Here is a 23,351-nt window from a genome sequence, read left to right on the forward strand (position 1 = left end):
AGTGTTTCTATCTGTGTCAGTGTGTATGTGTCTGTGTGTGTCTGTGTCAGTGTGTGTCTGTATGCATCTGTGTTAGCGTGTGTATCTGTGTTTGTGTGTGTCAGCGTGTGTATCTGTGTCAGTGTGTGTGTCTGTGTCAGTGTGTGCCTGTATGCGTCTGTGTCAGTGTGTGTGTATCTGTGTCAGTGTGTGCCTGTATGCGTCTGTGTCAGTGTGTGTATCTGTGTCAGTGTGTGTGTGTGTATCTGTGTCAATGTGTGTCTATATGCGTCTGTGTCAGTGTGTGTGCATCTGTGTCTGTATGCGTCTGTGTCAGTGTGTATCAGTGTGTGTTTGTCTCAGTGTGTGTCTGTATGCGTCTGTGTCAGTGTGTGTATCTGTGTCAGTGTGTGTCTGTGTGTATCTGTGTCACTGCATGTCTGTATGCGTCTGTGTCAGTGTGTGTATCTGGTCAGTGTGTGTGTGTCAGTGTGTGTCTGTATACGGCTATGTCAGTGTGTGTATCTGTGTCAGTGTGTGTCTATATGCATCTGTGTCAGTGAATGTATCTGTGTCAGTGTGTGTCTGTATGCGTCTGTGTCAGTGTGTGTGTATCTGTGTCAGTGTGTGTCTGTATGCGTTTGAGTCAGTGTGTGTATCTGTATCAATGTATGTGTATCTGTGTCAGTGTGTGTCTGTATGCATCTGTGTCAGTGTACGTTCAAATCTGGTGATTTAGAAATGTTGAAATCTTCCAGGTGTGAGTTGCGGAAAGGTATTAGGAGGGCTAAAATTAGTTACTCCGCAAAGATTGAAGCTAGAAGTTATGAAAACAGGAATCCGAGAAGCCTGTGGCAGATGATCCAGGATATTACTGGTTGTAAAATAAAAAAGGATGTGATTAGCAATGATAATAATCTATTAGCTGAAGATTTGAACCTGTTTTACTCTAGGTTTGATCAAGAGAATAGTTTCTCTGTTACGCCCCACATTCCCCGGGTGGGGGAGTCCCCTCTTATGTTGGAGGAGTATGATGTGATTAATTGTCTACGTCGGGTTGATTTGTGTAAATCAGCCGGCCTGGATGGGATTAGTGGTAAAGTCCTCAAGGGATGTGCAGACTAGTTAGGTTGGATATTAACGGTTTTATTTAATTTGTCCCTTTTTAATTGTGTAGTGCCAAGATGTTTTAAGAAGGCAAACATTGTTCCAGTTCCTAAAAAGGGGGTAGTAAATGCCTTAATGATTATCGCCCAATTGCACTAACTTCATTGATAATGAAATGCTTTGAAAGGCTGGTATTAGGACATATTCAATCTTTTTTCCCAGCAGATTTTGATCCTTTTCAGTTTGCATATAGGAAAAATCGTTGCACTGATGATGCGGTACTTACAGCACTTCACTTTATTTTAGCTCATTTGGAAGCGAGGGATTCTTATGTTTGGATACTCTTTGTTGATTTTAGTTCTGCTTTTAACTCTCACTAACATCTAAGTTGTCTGACTTGGGGTTAAATGGGTTTATTTGTAACTGGGTTTTAAATTTTTTAACTGATAGATCACAAGTAGTTAGAATTGGAGGTGCTGTGTCGGGGGAAGTGTTGATTAAGACTGGTGTTCCCCAGGGTTGTGTTCTCAGCCCCCTATTATACTCGCTATTTACCCACGACTGCGTGTCGACTTCTGATTCCGTGAAAATCATCAAATTTGCTGACGATATTGCAGTCGTTGGGTTAATTAGCGGGAATGATGAGTCCCATTATAGGAAAGAGATCAAAGATTTGGTTTCTTGGAGTGGTGAAAATCACTTGCTCCTACATGGTGATAAGACAAAAGAACTGGTAATTGATTTTCGGAGGAGATGTTTAGAGCAGAAATTGCCAGTGTCTATTAGCAATCAGGATGTTGATACAGTTGAGTCTTTTAAATTTTTGGGTATCCAGGTTGCGGCAAATTTGACATGGTCTTTAAAAACACTGGGCCTGATTCAGAGCCGTTCGCTATTTTCGGTCGTTCGTTCAAAAACAAGGGGTGGCTATTCAAATGATCCGTTCGCAAATTGCAGTCTGTTCACACCTCTAAGTCTGAACGAGCGAGCAAAACATACGCTCGTTTATTTGTTAAAAACGCCCCCTGGCCGCTCGCACCATACGTCATGTCCGCTATTTATTAGATTAATCGAGTACATCGACCAGCGTATGAACTGCTCGCTATTCTTGTGGTTGGTTTTTGCAACCACAATCTTGCGAGCAGTTCTGGCTATAAAATAACCCAGTGACGTGGTCAATGACGCTGCTGTATTAATTATGCACACCATAAAACGCCCGTTTTGACCTTTAAGCACGCCTGCGTTCTGATCTCCACTCCCCGTTTTCAAGCACCTTCCCCTGTTACCACCCACATACGCCTCATTCTGTCACTCAAAATAGCAGGCATTCGCTATATTGCGAGCACATGAATTTCGGCCGCACTGACTGGTTCGCGCATGCGTATAACGATCCGTACGCATGCGCAGATGTGCGAACATCGCTCGGAACGAGCGTACTGCCGCTAGCGAGTGGCTCTGAATGAGGGCCACTGTCCCTAATTAAAAAGGCGCAACAGCGCTTGTTTTTCCTAAGACGTTTGAGGGCTTCGGGAGTTAGTAAAGTAACCATGTTAAACTTTTACAGATGCTCAATTGAGAGAATTCTGATGTTTGGTATTATTATCTGGTATGGCAACTGCACAGCGAGTGAAAGGACTGCACTGGAACGGGTTGTTAAGACTGCCAGCAAAATCATTGGCGTGCAGTTGCCAACTATACATGATGTTTATGGGCTTAGGGTTCTAAAGAGAACCAAGGGTATCATATCGGATCCAAGCCATCCATTTCATGAATTTTTTGATAAGCTCCTGTCTTTAAAGCGATTCAGAGTACTTCGGGCACGTACGAGTCGCTTGAGGGTTAGATTTCTTCCATCTGCTGTGCGCATGCTGAATGCTATGAATGTATTTCACAGTTAATTTAATTTCATGTAACTGTCTGTGATAACCTTTACTATGGATTGCTATTCACTGTTTTTTAGCGTGTTTCTGTGCAATGTAATTTTGTCTGTCAAACTTGTTTTGCTGATGACAACAATAAATACAATACAATACAATGTATCTGTGTCAGTGGAAGTACAGTACCATGTCCATACAGTCCACAAAAAGAAGAAATTTGTTCGCTCGCCACAGGTTTTTATTCTCACTCTATGGCCACGTGGATATTAGGGAATGACTTTGGACAGTAATTGATGACGTCAGGGTACAAATACCGAGAGATGACGTGGGGGGGCCAACACAGGAGGGGGAAACGATGGTGTTCTGAGAGCCGACGCAGGGGCAGATGGTGTGGCTGAGAGACGCAGGGGGTTAGGAAGTTACACAGGGGCAGACATCTGGGTGAACCGTTGTTGTATGATGATGACCTTTTTAATAATCCTACACAAACAGGCATCTTCCGGCCGATGTGACCTACATGAATAATGAATATCGACTGAAGACGCCGTTCGTCCCATGAAGGATACATTTCTTCAGAAGTTCCACATTTTGAGAAACCACCATATAGGGAAGGTGCATATAGAATGTAAAGGAATGTTCCCAGAGTGACGAGAAATGGGTGGCATGTCATATTTGCACACCCCATTTTAAGAGGTCACGTCCCTCTGTTATTAGACCACGCCCATTTCTTACAGTGCGCCAACGACACGCAAAAATTGTCTTTGTCTATTCGTGGGTGGGGGGGGGCGTTCTTCTTCTTGTCCTGGGCTCCGAAGACCCTAGTAACGCCACTGATATATATATATCTTACAACAGGTACAATAAAGTATATCTGCATGGGAAACACTATGTTTTAGTGTCAGCGGCTGTGACACTGTAATGTAGCATTTCGCATGCAGATACACCCACAGTCACACAGAATAAAGGTATGCCACGTAGCATATTAGTCAGAAGAAACTGCTTGTGCTTACTATTCGCATCGCTTCGTGAATAAAAAGTATATGAAGGTGAAAAGTCGCACAAAATGACGCTCAGCGCTACCGAGTCATGCCACGGCATGGCACGACTAGAAGTGCTGTTTAATGCGCAAGGAAGTTAGATGTATAGTGTGTGGACACATCTGTACAGTCAGGACTGCAGAGAGCTGAATGGAGCCTGGGTACTGGGGGTGTGACCAAATCCAGGGGGTGTGGCCACATTGCCTCAAAAAAAAAAACAGAAAAAAGACTATGCGTCACTGTGCGTTGCAAAGGAGGACATTTGTCCCCTCCCCCCAGCAGCTGACCTGTGCCCCAGCCAGGCCCCTCCAACAAGCCCGGGCTTGGTAATCAGTATCCCCCTTGTTGTGTCCCCTGCTTCTGGTAATTATATATCTTTCTTTCTGGTACAGGTTGAGTCTCCCATATCCAAAATGCTTGGGACCAGGGGTATTTTGGATATTGGAATATTCTGTATTTTGGAACATTTGCATACCATAATGAGATATCTTGAATGGGACCCAAATCTAAACACAGAATGCATTTATGTATTATATACACCGTATACACACATCCTGTAGGTCATTTTATACAATATTTTTAATAATTTTGTGCCTTAAACAAAGTTTGTGTACATGAACCATCAAAAAACAAAGGTTTCACTATCTCAGTCATGCTAAAATAATTCAGTATTTCGTAATATTTGGATATGGGAGAGTCAACCTGTAATTAATTTAGTAAATAATACTGTACTTACTGTCCAACTTGATGAAGTACTGAGGTTGGGCAAATAATACTTGTAGATTCCACTGTAATTGGTGGTACATCTGCAGAAAGAATTATATGAAATTATTACTGCCAGATAAACACATGTAAAAAGTTAATAATGTCAACTACTTTGTCCTCATTTAATAGATTATTCATTATCCCCTCTCAAAACTTTCATCTAGGATAATGTAATATGGGCCTGATTTTGAGTTTTGAGCTGGAAGCAAGTGCATTTGTGTGTTATACAGTAATTTAGCATGGCACGATACCTGCTGCGATCCCTCCATTGCCGCCGGCAGCAGCCTCCCCCATAGGTTTCTATGGGGGATGCGATGCTGCCAAATGTATCAAAATCGGGAATGCTTTGCATTCCCGATATTGACCCCAGCAGCTAACGCCATCTGCAGATAGCGTTAGCCGCTGTGTCCTATGGGCACTTACCGCATTTGAGCCGGCGGAGGGATCTTCCAGATCCCTCCGCCGGCAATGGGCGCCGCTCATGTGCAGTCCGCGGGACTGCGCATGCGCAGCACCCCGGAATGCGCTCCGGCCACATCACAGGGACGGGCTCTTTTCGGAGCCCGTCTCCATGCATGTGCCGGGTCATACATTCGGTCGGTATGATCGCATTTTGCAATGCGATCATGGGCGATACTGCATGCCCTGATCGCATTGCAAAATGCGATCCTTAATAAATGGGCCCCTTTGATGGCAGTCAGGGATAATCAATGTACAAACCTACAGTACAGTCATGAGTTAATCATGCCCCCTGAGCTGCACACATATTGAGTTACATCTGACCTCTGTGTATGATTAGTATATTTTTACAACTACAGTTAATAACAATTGTAATGAAAGTAATAACTTTATTTATAAAGTTATTTAAACAGTGCACAGATATTACATAGCGCTTTACAGAGAATTATGGGGGGGCGGCGCGGTGCCCATTGCTATGCCACTGCATAGTACATTCTGCACGGCACAGGCCGATTCATATGTCAGCCAGTGCCAGCAGCCTCGCTCCTGGGATTTGCGTTCCCCTGTGGAACGCAACCTAGAAACTGTTATATGCAGTGTCCCCCACCCACAGCCTCCACTGCCTGCCCACCCCCTTGTCTCTATGGAATGGGTTGCGCAGTACCCTAGAGCTGCTGTCTGGAGGTCTGCTGAACCATGCAGAGAGCAGAGGGGGACGAGAGGGCCGGGATAGGTGCTGGTATGCTGCGATGTGGATGGAAGTAGGAAGAGCAGGACCTGCTGGGTGCTGATTTCTCGTCACATTCCGCTGTCTGTTCTGTGTGAGGCTGCTGCAGTTAGCACCAGCGGCCGGGACCTGGGAGCTGCAGAGACGAGGTGACCCCCATGGCAGAGGAGATGCTTCAGCTTACTGTGACTTCTTCCCAGCGAGTCCTTCCACTCCAATCCTGTCCTCTGCTTCCCACCACTACTCTCATCCTGCCCCCTGCCTACCACTGCTCCTCCTATCCTGCCCCATCTCCCACTGCTACTCCCAACCTGCCCCCTGCCTCCCACTGCCACTCCCATCCTGCCCCCTGACTCCCCCTGCTACTCCTATCCTGCCCCATCTCCCACGGTTACTCCCATCCTGCCCCCTGCCTCCCACTTCTACTCCCATCCTGCCCCTTGCCTCCCACTGCTACTCCCATCCTGTCCCCTGCCTCCCACTGCTACTCCCATCCTGTCCCTTGCCTCCCAATGCTACTCCCATCCTGCCCCCTGCCTCCCAATGCTACTCCTATCCTGCCCCATCTCCCACTACTACTCCCATCCTGCCCCCTGCCTCCCACCCTGCCTTCCACTGCTACTCCTGTCCTGCCCCATCTCCCACTGCTACTCCTATTCTGCCCCCTGCCTCCCACTGCCACTCCCATTCTGCCCCCTGCCTTCCACTGCTACTCCCATCCTGCCCCCTGCCTCCCACTGCTACTCCCATTCTGCCCCCTGCCTCCCACTGCTACTCCCTTCCTGCCCCCTGCCTCCCACTGCTACTCCTATCCTGCCCCATCTCCCACGGTTACTCCCATCCTGCCCCCTGCCTCCCACTGCTACTCCCATCCTGCCCCTTGCCTCCCACTGCTACTCCTATCCTGTCCCTTGCTTCCCACTGCTATTCCCATCCTGTCCCATAGACCCCTGCTTTCCACTATTACTAATATCCAGCGCCCTTCTCTGCATTACTACTAACATCCTGCCCCCTGCTCTGCACTGTGTCGAAGCTGAGTAATTGGCTGAGACAAGTTCAGTTTAAAATTGAATCGCGGCGACGCCATCTTGCGATTGGCAGCAAGACGCCATCTTGAAAATGAGACTGCAAGACGCCATTTTGCAAATGGCTGCCTAAGCGCCATTTTAGATAAACTCACATTTTAGTACATGTGGCGATAATACTATTAGTACCATGCGGTTGCATCTCCCATCATTTCTCATATACACGATAATACGCATAATAGCGCTGTTAACTAGTCGCATATTAGCGAATGCACAAGACCCCGAATGAAAACACCGTTTAGTAGCTAAATGCACTTGCATCCGCACCAAGTTAACTAGCGTTTTCATATCAAACCCCGTACACTCACACATTACATATTCACTTACAAGATTCCATTAGCTTTAAGATATAAGATTTAAGTTTGTTCGGTTAATATAAATGCTGTGAAATAAAGATATTTGGTAACTAAGGTTTTATACATGCTAAGAAAGCCGTGTTTGGTTTTGTACTGATGTGTACCCTTTCCACATTATTCCGGTGTAATCGGTGGGGAGATCGCATCATGCATTCTCGAGTTATGGATCGCAGAGACTTCAAGCAACAAAATGTATTAACTGTTAGGATGTTACAGGGGGTGGGAAGGGAGAGACCCCCAGCTGTTAGAGGCAGGGAGAGTCTATTTGAACCAGCCTGTTAAATGCTCCTTAACAGATGGACCCCCCTTGGGAACCAATAGCATCAGCAACAAATGTTTCTATTGTTTTACCTATTCCTGGGGGTATAAATATGTGTGCTCCAACACTGGGTTTTAGTCTTTGTGCCAAATGCTGATAGACAAGGGGTTTCTTGCTGATGCCTAGCACCTGGTACCAGAAGCGCTGCGTATGTATACTGTACTTGGGTCTGTATAATTTCTTTTGCGCCTAAATTGTGTCTGGATCAATTGCGTGCAACTGTCTAAACTTTTACTTGAATAATACTTGTGCTTTGGAACCACAGATTCCAGGTCTAAGTCTTTATTTACTGTAGACTGCATATGCAAATTAGCGTTATCATTAGATGGTATAGGCAGGATATTAGAAGGTATAGGCAGGATATTAGAAGGTATAGGAAGGTGTGTATAGAGGTTCTGATCCAGTATCGTTAGTTGGGGGCTCGTAGTGAAGTCACTTACCTGCTCACACGGTACATACGGCTATAGATATTTCAGCAAAGGGTGTAGTGGCCACATGCAGGGTTTGCCTGCAACCGCTTTGTGCTGAAAGATCGCTATCCGTCTCCGTGTGAATCAAGGAAGCTGACTAGAATCCAGGGACAAGAGAGGAAAAAGTTTGTTTTCCTCTGTTGATAGAACCTTAAGTTTAAAGGGGTGCCGCAGTATTAAGTACGCGGCTAAGTCGCAGGTTTGAGCACAGCAAAGACACACTTTTGTGTACGCAGCTAAAGGTTGTCATACGGTTGGGTGGTAGTCGCATTATTGTGTATGCGACTGGTCGCACAATAGCGTAAACGTACTTCCCGTTGTGCTGCCACGTGTTTTGGATAAAGCCGTTGAGGTTTCCATTTTTCAATTATTACCAATATCTGGGTTAACATGTATTTTTCAGCGCAGGAAAAAGTGTGCAACAGTGAGTGTTTTGTTGGTAGGGGTAACTTTTTCCCTACAGTTAAAGGTACCGTATGACCTTTAAGGGCTAAGTGCTAGTCGCTCGGTAAGCAGCTTTACCGTTCTATACACAGTAGCAGGTGTACATGTTGTCTTTGTTGTAGAGAGGTGCGTGGAAGTGGCCGACATATAAACTTCCATAGGTGTGGAAGTTGCCTTACTAAATCTTATCCGGGTGTGGAAGTTGCCTTTTTCAAATCTTATCCAGGTGTGTGGGCGCCGCCGACTTAAATCGTCCACAGGTAAGTGGAAGTATCTTGATTGTCTTTCACCAGTTTAAATCTTTATTGAAAAGTGTAGGAGTTGTCTCAGAATGGGAGCCATGCAAACAGTAGAGATGTTAGACAACGATGTGCTGCTAATGGAGGCGCCAATCGGATCGGCTTGTCGTATTATGCATACTAAGTACAGTACTTATGCGATAAGGTATTGTGATGTATGGTTTAAAATGATGAAAAAGAGTGTTAGACCGTTTCCCAGAATTGGTAGTTTTGATAAAAATGTGTTAGATAATGTCCGGGATCACATCAGTCTGATGCGCTCCCGAGAGAAAAAAGTTAAATATTTTGAATGTTTAAAACTGTGGCAGCATGAGGGGGATGCATGGCTTAAAAATGTGCAAACAACGCAAACTAGCATCGCGAGCACATTGCCAGAAAATACATCCGTGATGCTGAATTGCAATACGGGCGAGCCGCAAAATGGCGCGCACGTGCAAGGTAGCGTAGTGGAGAGTATTGCCAGCAGTTCACGCTCACCTCCCCCACCTTATGTGGATGGAGGTGCTAGTACAGTTACCAAAAATACCCATAAAAATGTAACAAGCAACTTGTACCCTCTCTTAAGCAACTATAAAGAAAATATTCATGATGTGGATGATGAGCCTATTGTAATGTCTGCCATTTCCCATGCTGTGCAGATGATAGATGCTGCATCACCACAATCACGAGTGGTGCCGCCATCTCCATCGGTAACAGCAAGGGAAGTGTTAATGCCCTCTGCACCCATAGAGGAAGATGTTCATACCATACGTAGCAGCAGCAGACTAAACCCCCAGCCAGGTAATCAGGTCAAAGGTAGCAGGGCTACCGGTCTGCATCCCATTCGGACAATAACTGTTCCAAATGGAAATGCAGATGCAAACGGTATAGTGCCCACGAGGGAAGTAGTGATGCATTGTCCTTGGACAAGAGCAGAACTAAATTCCATCATAAATGATTTCCCCGATCCCAAAAAGGAATTAGCCAAATGTCAAAGATTTTTGAGAAATTTGGGTAGTTCACATGAACCCACTAATAAAGATTGGCGTGTGGTGTTAAGGGCCTGTCTACCACGCAATACCGACGTGACAAAATTTAGCACGGATTGTGTATTGGATGGTGACGTTCCCTTAACAGACCAAGTAAACCAAGGTAACATTTCCCGCATTGTAACTCAATTGGGTATATATTTTCCAGTAGTAGTTAACTGGAACAAAATTTTCACCATTAAGCAGAAGGAGAGTGAATCTGCAGAAGATAATTTCGACCGGGCTCTGCAGGCTATCACCCAGTACACTGGGATAGAAGATATTAAAGATAGCACTCACCACAGGGGAATGATAGTCACGATACTCGTGGAAGGTCTGAAGGAGAGTTTAAAAACCCGGGTTCAGACCTCACAGCCTGGCTGGCGGGGACTCACAATAGATACCCTCATAGAAACCGCCATCGATCATGATAAAAACATCTCCAAGAAGAGAGAGGCCCAGAGCGAAAAACTATTGGCTGTCAGTATACAAGCTCTGGAGGGAATGATGGTAACATCACAGCCAACAGACACACTTGCACTTGCACACACACTCACTTCTAAACAAGTATGTGCTCTCACTGACCCCACGCAACAACAAACACAACTCTATCCCACTAACCCGATGCAACCACAGGTCCCATACTACCCACCAACTTCTTATCCCCCACAATACCCTTACCCTCCCTATCCTTACCCATATCCACCACCTTTACCCTCTGCGCAAACCTCACAGCACCACATGTCTTCACCTGATACACGAACATGTTTTAACTGTAAACAACCAGGACACTTAAGTAGAAACTGTACAGTAAAAAGAGTAGGGGCCCCACATCAGGGAAGACCTGGATATCCCCATAAGGGATATGCACAGAGGCCAGCAAATGTTCAGCAGGCACCAGTTCCAATTGTAGCCGTAAATGCTTTATTGGAGAATGGTAGCCAACGCTAGGGGTCAGGTCATACCTGTAGTCTACAGATAGTCAGGTTAATGGGAAGTACTAGGGAAGAACCGGTCATGATGGTTGATATAGCTGGTACTGAATATCCTTGTCCTGTAGACACAGGGGCGACCAGGTCAGTGATAAAATCTCCCGTTAATTTACAGGTGACCAACGAGACAGTACCAACAATGGGGGTAACAGGTAAAGTGGAACATTATCCTTTAACAAAGTCCACAGAGGTTACTATTGGGCCGTTGCATACCAGGCATTCTTTTCTCCTGGCTGCTGCGGCTCCTACTAACCTTCTGGGGAGAGACTTATTATGTAAGATGGGATGTGTCATATATTGCACCCCTGATGGTGTATTTTTAGACATCCCAGAGAGAGTGGCACACGAGGTGCGGGATATGTTGGACACTCCGCAAAGGATAATGTATCACTCTACAAGTTTAAATGAAAATCCATCTTAGATAAATGAAATGTTGTCCCTAATTCCAGACTCCCTCTGGACTAAAGATGGACAGGACACTGGATTAATGGCAACCGTAAGCCCAGTAATGGTAAATTTAAAAAGCGGAAGGCAAGCTCCAAAAATTCCCCAGTACCCACTAAAACAGGAGGTAGAATTAGGGGTTTTTAAAATAATTGAGCGATTATTGCAACAGGGAATTTTAGTTCGTACAGTTAGTGTAGCCAACAGTCCCATCTTCCCGGTGAAGAAGAGTGGTGGGAGGGGTTATAGGCTGGTACAAGACCTTAGAGGTGTTAATAAGGTAGTAGAGAGCCAATTCCCTGTAGTGCCAAATCCAGCTGTCATTTTGATGCAGATCCCACCAAATGCAACTCATTTCACTGTCATTGACCTCTGTTCTGCTTTATTCTCTGTGCCTCTCCATCCTGACTATCAGTATCTATTCGCATTTACATACAGAGGTTTACAATACACATGGACACGGTTACCCCAAGGTTTCATAGATAGCCCCAGTATCATCTCCCTGGCATTGCACGACTGTTTACAATCTTTTCAACATGCCAATGGATCTGTTCTAATACAATATGTGGATGATTTATTGCTATGTTCTGACTCGTTTATGTCATGTTTGAATGATACTAAACTTTTGTTATGTCATCTTTCACATACAGGACACAAGCTGGCTAAGGACAAACTACAGCCGTGCCAATCCAGAGTAAAATATTTGGGACACTGCCTAACCCAGGGGTTACGACATCTTACAACAGATAGAATCCAGGCCATACAAAACATGACACTGCCGCAGAATCAACAGTAAATTCGTACCTTCTTGGGAATGTGTGGATACTGTAGAATGTGGATACCAGGTTTTTCTATTTTGGCCTTACCTTTACAGGAATTAGTCTCTTCCTCAAAGCCCGATCGTGTCATACACACAGAGGAATCAGAACAGGCTTTCCTTAATCTTAAGGATAGTCTGACAAGAGCTCCTGCATTGGGAATACCTGATTATGAAAAACCTTTTGATTTGTATTGTACGGAAGCCGATGGTTGTGCTGCAGGTGTCCTTACACAAAAACATGGTGATGCCAGTAGGCCTGTAGCATACTACAGTGCCCAATTGGACACTGTGGCAAGATCACTTCCCACCTGTTTGAGAAGTGTAGCAGCTACCGCTCTATTGGTGAGTAAAAGTGAGGACGTAGTATTGGGCCATGATATGATTGTCTACACTCCCCATGCTGTATCTGCTCTGTTGAACTCAGCTCAAACCAGACACGTCTCCTCGGCTAGGTTCACCAAATGGGAACTAGCTCTAATCGCTCCTGCAAATATTACTGTTAAACGTTGCAGTACGCTGAATCCAGCAACATACCTACCATATGTACAACATGATGTACAAAGGGTGGAAGGAGAGGAGTTGCTGGCGGGAGGTGAGTTCGGCAGACATAATGATACGCACGATTGTATGACATATCTGAATCACCTTTACTGCTAGACCTGACATACATGACACACTTTAGAGAATGTGGATGTGACCTTTCATACGGATGGGAGTTGTCATAGACAAACAGACACAGGTGAATTATGTACAGGTTATGCTGTTGTAAATGACACAGACATCATAGAAGCTAAACCTCTTGGTCCTCCTCACTCAGCCCAGGTAGCAGAGTTAGTAGCACTAACTAGAGCGTGTGAATTAGCAGCAGGTAAATCTGCTAATTTACACTGACTCGAGGTACGCGTTCAGGGTGGTGCACGATTTCGTGGCTCTATGGCGTCTGACAAATTTTATGACAGCAGCCGGCACACCAGCTGCACATTCCCGACACATAAAACATCTTTTAGAAGCAATCCAACTGCCCAAAGCGGTGGCAGTAATTAAATGCAAAGCCCATACATGTGAGGATGACCCGGTGTCACTGGGCAACAACAGAGCTGATGAAGCTGCTAAATGGGCAGCAGGGTTAAAAATGTTTTCTACAACTGAAACAATTATGTAATTCCAAACAATTGATATGCTGAAATTAATTGAGATGCAAAATTTGTGTTCAATTCAGGAAAAATCCATTTGGAAGTCCAAGGGATGTGGGCAAGAGTCCTCTGGGCTCTGGAGGGACGGACATGGTAAGCCAGTAGCCCCCAAGGCATATTACGCCAGCCTGGCTGAGGCAGCACACGGCCTGACTCATCTGGGTAAACAGGGTATGTGCAAGTTGGTGAGGGCATACTGGTGCGCACCAGGTTTTTCTTCACAAGCAGAAAAGATAGCAATGTCCTGTCTGACCTGCTTGAGAAAGAACATAGGGAAAGCGATCCCTACCGAACCGTCCCACATTCCCCGACTGATGGACCTTTCCAGGTGATACAAATTGATTTCATCCAATTACCACCCTGCAGGAACCTTAAGTATGTATTAGTGTGCACTGACGTATTTTCTAACTGGGTTGAGGCCTACCCAGCGGCCACTAATACTGCTGCATTTACTGCCAAGAAAATAGTTCAGGAATTTGTATGCAGGTAAGGTATCCCTAAAATCATCGAGAGTGATAGGGGTACTCATTTCACAGGTGATGTTTTTCAAAATATGTGTAAGCTGATGGGTATTAATAGCCGACTTCATACCCCCTACCGACCGCAAGCCAGTGCCAAGGTAGAGAGGATGAACGGGACTATTAAAAATAAGTTAAGTAAAATCATGGCACAGACTGGACTAGGCTGGCCAGAAGCGGTACCTTTGGTCCTACATAGCATAAGGACCACTCCTAGAATCTGAATCTGTCCCCATTTGAAATACTGTTCGGTAGACAACCTCATTTGATTATAAGTCCACAGGAAGACCTGAAGGGTAACAACGAGGTAACTGTAAAGTATCTTATATCAATGAGTAAGCAGTTAAAGCAACAGCAGCAGAAACTGAAATTGTTGTCTAATGATATGCGTGAAACTACCTGTCATGATGTTGAACCAGGAGAATATGTAATGATCAGAAATTTCTTGCGTTCAGGTTGTTTGACTGATAGGTGGGAAGTTCCGTACCAGGTGCTGCTGACGAGTACTACATCTTTGAAGGTGGCCGAGAGAGATACCTGGGTCCATTCCACTCACTGCAGAAAGGTCAAACAACCAGTGGAGAAACAAGTTGGAGACAAGGCTGATAGTGTGGACCTGTCGCTCGTGAGCTTGTTCCGGGAGGATTAAACAGGTTGTAGTGAGATACCTGAACAATGGACGGGCCTGCTGCGTTCATTTTCAAATTCTATTTTAGAGTGTTCACCATCTTGGTCGGTTCGGGAGTATCCAGTTTCTGTGATGGGAGACCGATCAAGGAAATGGGAGCTGATGGCAGTGCTGATGGAGTGGAGTCAGGAGGAGTGCAATGCCAATCAGGGGAGTGTCTGACCAACCTTAGTACTGTTATTGTTAAGAGAGCTATCATTCCAGATACTCGGGGAAGGTGTGGAGGGTTATCGTCTGAAGATTCCTGTATTTGTGAGCTTTGTGGGTCCCTAGTTGATGAGAACTGTATCCAATGGTGCCAACCTAAATATAGCCCGTACTGGGGTGGGTATCCTTTAGAGGATTATCATAGCATGGTAGGCAAAGTGTTCAATCAAACTGATTGCTGGGTGTGTTCACATGTGCCACAGGGACAGCATAACGTAGGGTTGGTGCCATTTCCGCTAAATACCACGGAAATTTTAGAATTGCAAAAAGAGAAAACCTTGGATGGAAAATTTCTCTCATCCAAACCACCTCATTTCAAACTCCATCAATTCCAAGTAGATAGATCACTTTTGTGCTTAAACATAACCAACCCCAATAGACCCGGGAGTTGAGAAGTGACGGGGAATAATCAGACGATGACCTTCTCACAAGGAGCTGATAATGAGTCCATAAACCATGATTTGTTACGCTCCATTAAGTCTGGTGGGAAACATTTTAGGTATTGGTATACATTGAGTTCCACCAAAGAAATTATTGGAAAGGTGCCAAATGGTTATTATGCTAAAATAATACATAAATGACCAGGGAAGGGGGGAATAGGGGGATATAGTTTGAGCACAGGATATAATATATTGGATATAATTAGTCAAAAGAATAATGAAAATCCACAATTATAAATATCAAACCCTAGTATAGGTGTCAAGCAAAAATATTGTAAAGTGTGGAGGTGCTCCCCATGAGAGTATAGATAAACGTAGTATGGGGGAGAAGAAGAAAACTCTCTTGTTGGGGGCACTCGAATGTAAAGGTTATAATAAGAATAATATATAAAAAATAACTTTTATTAGATATATTTTAAAATACCAAAAACAAGTCTGAGCCTGTTACTTATTGGCATTACTGTTGGAATAACAGCTATAAATTATCACAAGCAGAACACGAACATACATAGAACATAAGACAACATATAATACAATACTTATCACAATTATGTGAAGCTAAGTGAAATATTACAAATAGGTCTATAATTCTCTGTCTCATACAATATTGAGACCTATATAAAACATATACTAGTTCAATGACCTCATAATGTCGTCATAGCACAATGGCTAATCAGAATTACGGCAGAAGCATACAAGGAAATCTTCTAGAAAAGAATGTGATAATAACCATACAATATTCAATACAGGTTACGTGAGATATCACAGCACAATAACACTGAACAGTAATCAGAGAAATACAATGATAAGGGGGTCAGATGAAATAATAGCTGACCCTGCAAATATCAAAATGAATATAAGTAAATCACAGGTTGTAATGAGAGGCAGATCACACGTAGGTCGCCTGTGATGCCACCCAGGTACTTGTAGACAGTAAGGTTATAGGAAAAAGTAAAGCTACTCCTTTATGTGGAGTTTACAAAATAGCAGCTGCTGCATGCCATTGTATAACCATTGAATGGCATGTGAGCGTACTATAAAGGTACTCCCAGGGTAGGGAATAAGTACAATGAGTATCTGCTGTTGGACTGCGTTACAAAGAAGGTCCTGGTGTAAACATTGCAGGAACCTCTAATAGGCGCACCCCAATGAGAGTACTCATAGAGACAATAGTTATCGTAATGAAATAACACAGCATAGGTTTGCGATCTGTGCTGCAGCCAGTCATATACCAAAGGTAGTGGTGAGTGGTGGGAAACCCAGATCGCATATGCAGTGATAGGAAGAAAGAGTATGAGTGTAGCTGCACTATGGCTAGTACAGGACAAGTGGAGCTCTGTTGCCCTAAAGGTATTGCAGGGTCACAAACTCGTCTCTGTTAAATAAAGCCGGGTCTGAGACGCGCGTTTCACTGTCGCTTCCTCAGTCAGATGCATGCATCTGACTGAGGAAGCGACAGTGAAACGCGCGTCTCAGACCCGCGAATCCGGCTGTGTACAGGCGGGATTCGTCATGGCAGCATACTGACAGGCTCTTCTAGTGGCAGATTTTCTATACTACACACCGGCTCCCTGGAGGTGAGCGCTCAGGTACTTTTCATACTACACTTTCTTTGGCGCACTGAGTGGCTTTATTTAACAGAGACAAGTTTGTGACCCTGCAATACCTTTAGGGCAACAGAGCTCCACTTGTCCTGTACTAGCCATAGTGCAGCTACACTCATACTCTTTCTTCCTATCACTGCATATGCGATCTGGGTTCCCACCACTCACCACTACCTTTGGTATATGACTGGCAGCAACACAGATCGCAAACCTATGCTGTGTTATTTCATTACGATAACTATTGTCTCTATGAGTACTCTCATTGGGGTGCGCCTATTAGAGGTTCCTGCAATGTTTACACCAGGACCTTCTTTTTAACGCAGTCCAACAGCAGATACTCATTGTACTTATTCCCTACCCTGGGAGTACCTTTATAGTACGCTCACATGCCATTCAATGGTTATACAATGGCATGCAGCAGCTGCTATTTTGTAAACTCCACATAAAGGAGTAGCTTTACTTTTTCCTATAACCTTACTGTCTACAAGTACCTGGGTGGCATCACAGGCGACCTACGTGTGATCTGCCTCTCATTACAACCTGTGATTTACTTATATTCATTTTGATATTTGCAGGGTCAGCTATTATTTCATCTGACCCCCTTATCATTGTATTTCTCTGATTACTGTTCAGTGTTATTGTGCTAAAATAATACAGCCAGAAACTTGCATGTACCAGATGGAAGACCCAGAAATAGGATTGTTTGCCAGGGAAATGTGCTTAATGATAATGATGCATACCATTCCTTATGTTCTTCCTGATAATGTATATTTCATCTGTGGAAGAAAAGCGTATAAATGGCTCTCCCCGAGTTCCGAAGGTTTGTGTTACCTGGGAAGAGTAGTCCCAGAAGTTATGACCCTCACACATGTTGAAATGCTAGGTATACATGAAAACACACCGTCACCATATCTTCACACACAATATGAACACAGAGGCAAAAGAAATATGATACCTGGTGACGTACATAAAGCCACTCAGTTAATCAGTGAGATAACTGGCTTTCAAGTTTTAGTCGCATTGGATCCCACCAGGATTGCTCGGGGTACATAAAATTTTAGATATATTCAGGAACTTGCTAAATTTATAGATAATATCACCGAGATGTACGATGACACATTCAGGTGTACAGGGAGAGAATTGCAAGCGTACAAGAAAGAACTGGTGCAACATAGGCTAGTGCTGAATAATTTAACTGCTGTTACTGGAGGGTATTGCGTAACATTGGCTACCCAATTTGGATTCAAATGTTGCACCTATGTCACCAATGATACCAGCGACCCCAAGGAGGAGATAGACCGAAAGATGGATGAAATTCTGAGCTAAAATGGGAGTTTCGTAAGAACCATAACGCTTCAGTGGCTGAAGTAGGGGAGAAGATAGAAGGATGGGTTTCATGGCTGAACCCAGTGAAATGGTTCTCAGGTCTAGGGGAATGGGTCCAGGAAGTGATCGCCAGCATAGGTAAATTCTTGATCCTTATACTAATTGTCATCATAATAATTGGCATATGCATCCGGTGTGTTCCTATTGTGTTGAAGTGTGGAAAATGTAAAAATAGAGTAAAACGCAAGAATGAAACTATGATGGTGGTCAGTAATGACAATATGAATACCGAGGTAAATATAGAACTGCATTACAACCCTGAACTAGGAAATACCATCATTTAATGTATTATATTTAGCCATGCATAGAATGTATTATTGAAATGTTATTTTTAAAATACCTCAGATAATGTAAAATCTAAATTCCCCTTCAAGACTGCTTTTATAAGACTGGTGCATTCCCACACCTTTCACGTGATCTTCCAAGATCCGCGGTGTGCGTATAATAGTAGTTTTATGTCCCCATCCAGAGACACATTATTGATGGATTAAGAACAACCTTGTGCCATCCCACAATAACACTAAATAATATGTAAATGTAAGCCTAAATTAAATTCTAATAGCAGATTGTGATAGCATGTTGTTTGCTATCAAAGGGTGGACTGTCGAAGCTGAGTAATTGGCTGAGACAAGTTCAGTTTAAAATTGAATCGCGGCGACGCCATCTTGCGACTGGCCGCAAGACGCCATCTTGAAAATGAGATCGCAAGATGCCATTTTGCAAATGGTCGCCTCAGCGCCATTTTAGATAAACTCACTTTTTATTACATATGGCGATAATACTATTAGCACCATGCGGTTACATCTCCCATCATTTCTCATATACACGATAATACGCATAATAGCGCTGTTAACTAGTCGCATATTAGCGAATGCACAAGACCCGAATGAAAACAACGTTTAGTAGCTAAATGCGCTTGCATCCGCACCAAGTTGACTAGCGTCTTCATATCAAACCCCGTACACTCACACATTACATATTCACTTACAAAGTTCCATTAGCTTTAAGATATAAGATTAAAGTTTGTCCGGTTAATATAAATGCTGTGAAATAAAGATATTTGGTAACTAAGGTTTTATACATGCTAAGAAAGCTGTGTTTGGTTTTGTACTGATGCGTACTCTTTCCACAGTATTCCGGTGTAATCGGTGGGGAGATCGCATCATGCATTCTCGAGTTATGGATCGCAGAGACTTCAAGCAACAAAATGTATTAACTGTTAGGATGTTACAGGGGGCGGGAAGGGAGAGACCCCCAGCTGTTAGAGGCAGGGAGAGTCTATTTGAAACAGCCTGTTAAATGCTCCGTAACAGATGGATCCCCCTTGGGAACCAATAGCATCAGCAACAAATGTTTCTATTGTTTTACCTATTCCTGGGGGGTATAAATATGTGTGCTCCAACACTGGGTTTTAGTCTTTGTGCCGAATGCAAATTGTGTCTGGATCAATTGCGTGTAACTGTCTGAACTTTTACTTGAATAATACTTGTGCTTTGGAACTACAGATTCCAGGTCTAAGTCTTTATTTACTGTATGACTGCGTAAGCAAATTAGCGTTATCCTTAGAAGGTATAGGCAGGATATTAGAAGGTATAGGCAGGATATTAGAAGGTATAGGCAGGATATTAGAAGGTATAGGAAGGTGTGTATAGAGGTTCTGATCCAGTATCGATAACTACTACTACTGATCTCATCCTGACCCTTACCCCGCACTACTACTACCACCATCCTGCCACCAGCAGCAGCGTAATTTATGGAGCTTGCAAAGTTTTTCACTGTATTTAGTACTTAACTATGATAAATATGTAATCTTTAAATGTTTTCTTTGGGTTTTTAGGATGTGAGGCCTATGCGTTTAGCTGCTGTGTGGAGAGATGCAGCATACTGCATTTTATTGTAGTAAAATAAGTAGTAGTAAATAAGCATGGGAGGAAAATGCCAGCTTTTACTGCTAGCTTTTTAAACTGAAAATAGACATGTCCTCAACTTTCAATTAGTTACTGTAGATTAGAAAAGCTGTAATATATGCATATGCTTCTACCAGAAGGCAACAGACAGCTCATGATAAAAAAAAGCCAAACATCTTATTATGAATTGGAGAATATGAGTTTGCAAATAATAAATGTATGGAATTCCCTGTATGTCCAAACACAGGGCCTGATTCAGAACCGCTCGCGGGCGCATAGCGCTCGCAAGCGGGCCGATGGTCGGGCAGTGCGCACGCGAGCCCCGGTGCGAGTGAGAACTTCACTCGCTCGGGGCTTGCAGCAAAACGGAACGGCTGTCGATGTTGATCGACAGCTCGCCCCATTTTGTAGGCGGGTCGGAGGGGTGGCTGCACAAACAGAGGCATTCCCGAAGGAACGCCTGCCCTTTGTGGGCGGCCCTACTGACATCACACGTGATGTCAGTAGTGAACTTCCTGCTCTATTAGAGCAGGAAGTTCACTGGGGCTTGCGGTGGACCAGACCCTGCCACAAGGGTTTTGTCGCAAGCCTAATGGTCGCAATAATCGCGACCATCGCCATGGCGCCCGCACAAGCTGTGGGTGATCACTCACAGTTATGCGAGTGGCCTGGAGGCGTATTTTTTTAATGTAAAAATCCGCCCTGATTCAGAGCAAGCGCTCGCAAATAGCGAACGCCTCTGAATCAGGACCACAGTTTATAGGGACCTTAAATCAAATAGAAGATTGTATTTAAATGAATTCATATTCTTAAAAACAAAGAATGTTACAATTTTACTCAAATATACTGTATGTGCATATTTATAAATAATAGCTGCAATGTAAACAGGGGTCACACATTTTTGGGATAGACACATTTTTTTATGTTAATAAAAGCATTGTAAAACAGATAATGCACCCTAATTCATTTATTCTAAACTCATTCAATAGGGTAAATTTACTAAGAATCGAGATAGGTCGAGATGACCATCTCGGGTGATTTATTCATTTTTTCCTGCTTGCAAATTTACTAAAGGTAAAGTCGGTGAGTTAGAGAGAGATTTCTCTCATCTAACTCTTAAAACTCAGGTGAGATCGCAATCTCGAATCGAATCACCATCGGGCCAAATCCGAAGTACTTTTCACCTAAAACATACATCTCTCACATTTACCAAGAATCGGGATGACAAGCTCGGGTGAGATACTGTAGGAGCAAACTCTCTGTCAAAATCACTTTTCAAACTCTCAACCCCCTGAGCTGTGAGATGGTCAGAAACATACACAAATCATTGTGATTTGTGTGTTTCTTTCTGTAAATGGTTAAAATAGGGTTAATTTAAAAAAAAAATGATGTGAGTTCCCCCCATCAAAAAATACTAACCAGCCCCGGAATTGGCAACTAGTCCTGGTTCTTAACATTACAGGGAACAAAATGTGTAGAGTTCCACTGTAATTTAAGAACCAGCACCAGACAGCAGGGACAGAGCTGGTTTTAAATATACGGAGAAAAAAATTTACGTGAGGTACCCCGTATATTTAAAACCAGCCCTGGACCCTTTCTAACGGGGGACTGATACCACAGCCAGGGGTGCCCTTTCACCGTGCCCTCCAGCCGCAGCATCAGCCCTGACCATTAGTAAGCCCAGGCCAGTGATCCCTGGGGAGTTGGGGCCCTCCCCAAAAAAGGGGTCACCCTCTCCCGGGCACCCCTGGCCTAGGCTGATAGCCGGGGCTATCCCCGCCACCCCTGAGCAGTGGGTGGCGGGTTGATAGTGTTAGGTGTAGTGTACAAATTTGAATTTTCATCATTGTCTTTACAGTGGAACTGCAGGTCCCAGCAAGCCTCCCCCACATGCTGGTACTTGGAGAACCACAAGTACCAGCATGCGGGGCATTAAGGGCCCACTTGTACCTGCAGTTCACCTGTACTCGGGAGAGATATCTCGTTCTGCTTCACCACCGGCCAACTCGTTTAGCCTCAAATCGCCTGTTGGTAAATTTGTTAAAAAAAAGGGATTAAATCAATAGAGTTTTGGCGAGTACCAGCGGGATAAATCACTTTGGAAATCAGGACCATCTCGAATTAGTAAATTTACCCCAAAGTCTATTCATTATCACTTAACTTCTACAAAAGCAGGTGAAAATTCATTGTCACCTACTTTTGTAGAAATTAAGTATCAGGGCCATTCATTATAAAGGTGACACAAGAGACATCACTGATATCTCCTGCCTACCTTTCAGCCCCGATCTGGCCCGCTATCCCTATACACTAGCATGTGGACTTAAATTCATCAAGCTCTGAAAATAATGTATTGACTGAGGGAGCATTCGCCATCTTCCGATAGGGTTTGCTCCTGTACCCCCATTCCTTCCCTATAGGAAGGAGTCCCGGGTTGCGGAGAGGGATCCTTTCAGATCCCTCCCCCCTTGTCTAGCTCCTTCCGCCAGACGCTTGGGCATTGTGCACCTGCGTGAAGCCCAGTTCACACAGGCACACTAGCATTGCTGAGTCAGACTCAGAGGTGCTAAGTGTCAATGCTACGGAAGTAGCAGTGAAGGGGATTGTGTAGAGAGCAGATTTTCGGATCAGCTGTCTCCGCTCCGGAGGTGAATTTGTATCCACAGCTGCTACTTGCAGCAAGTTGGATACTTATGCATCAGGGGCCGCCCGGCCCGATAATTAGAATGGTGAATGGACCCCTTAAGGATCTTTCTGGTGTAGCTAGAAATACTATTTCTTACAGAAGCGTTGTTAATGTTTCACGATGTAAAGCAACAAAGCATGCTTGTTCAGAGTGCTGACATTTACAGTTTACACTGATGTATACTTACGGATTACTGTCTCATTCGCCTGGTAGGAACACACAACAGTATCTTTGTTTCGGCCAAATAATAATCCATTTCCTCTTAAGACAACATTAAACTCCTCTAGAAAAAGAAAGATATGGTTTATTGATTTTTAATAGTGGACAAAAGGTTTAATTATTATGATTTGTTTTAGTTACATATGTAAAATGTAGTCATAGAACCTTTGTTAAATAAGCTGAGCTCTACAACAGGCTCTCCTAGAACCACACTCTCCAAACAAATTAAAGCAGTAAAAATTGCCTACATATTGTTGTCTGAAGATGGTTTAGGATTTAGAAGATGCTCTGCAAGATTTCCAGCAGCAAACTACTGCAG

The 23,351-nt window shown here is 43.9% G+C and overlaps 1 protein-coding gene across 3 annotated transcripts in view; it reads right to left on the bottom strand.

The window, feature by feature from the left end:
* ANTXR2 (ANTXR cell adhesion molecule 2) overlaps positions 1–23,351 on the bottom strand; it is a 236,625-nt gene that overhangs the window by 99,484 nt on the left and 113,790 nt on the right. For all 3 annotated transcript variants that reach the window (XM_088452105.1, XM_088452106.1, XM_088452104.1), the window contains 2 exons: positions 23,001–23,096; positions 4,737–4,806 (listed from right to left, as the gene is read on the bottom strand). In XM_088452105.1, the coding sequence (XP_088308231.1) occupies positions 4,737–4,806; positions 23,001–23,096 (166 nt within the window). The remainder of the gene's footprint in view (positions 1–4,736; positions 4,807–23,000; positions 23,097–23,351) is intronic.

This window comes from Taudactylus pleione, unplaced genomic scaffold, assembly GCF_031769625.1.
Source record: "Taudactylus pleione unplaced genomic scaffold, aTauple2 ptg000033l, whole genome shotgun sequence".
NCBI lineage: Eukaryota > Metazoa > Chordata > Amphibia > Anura > Myobatrachidae > Taudactylus > Taudactylus pleione.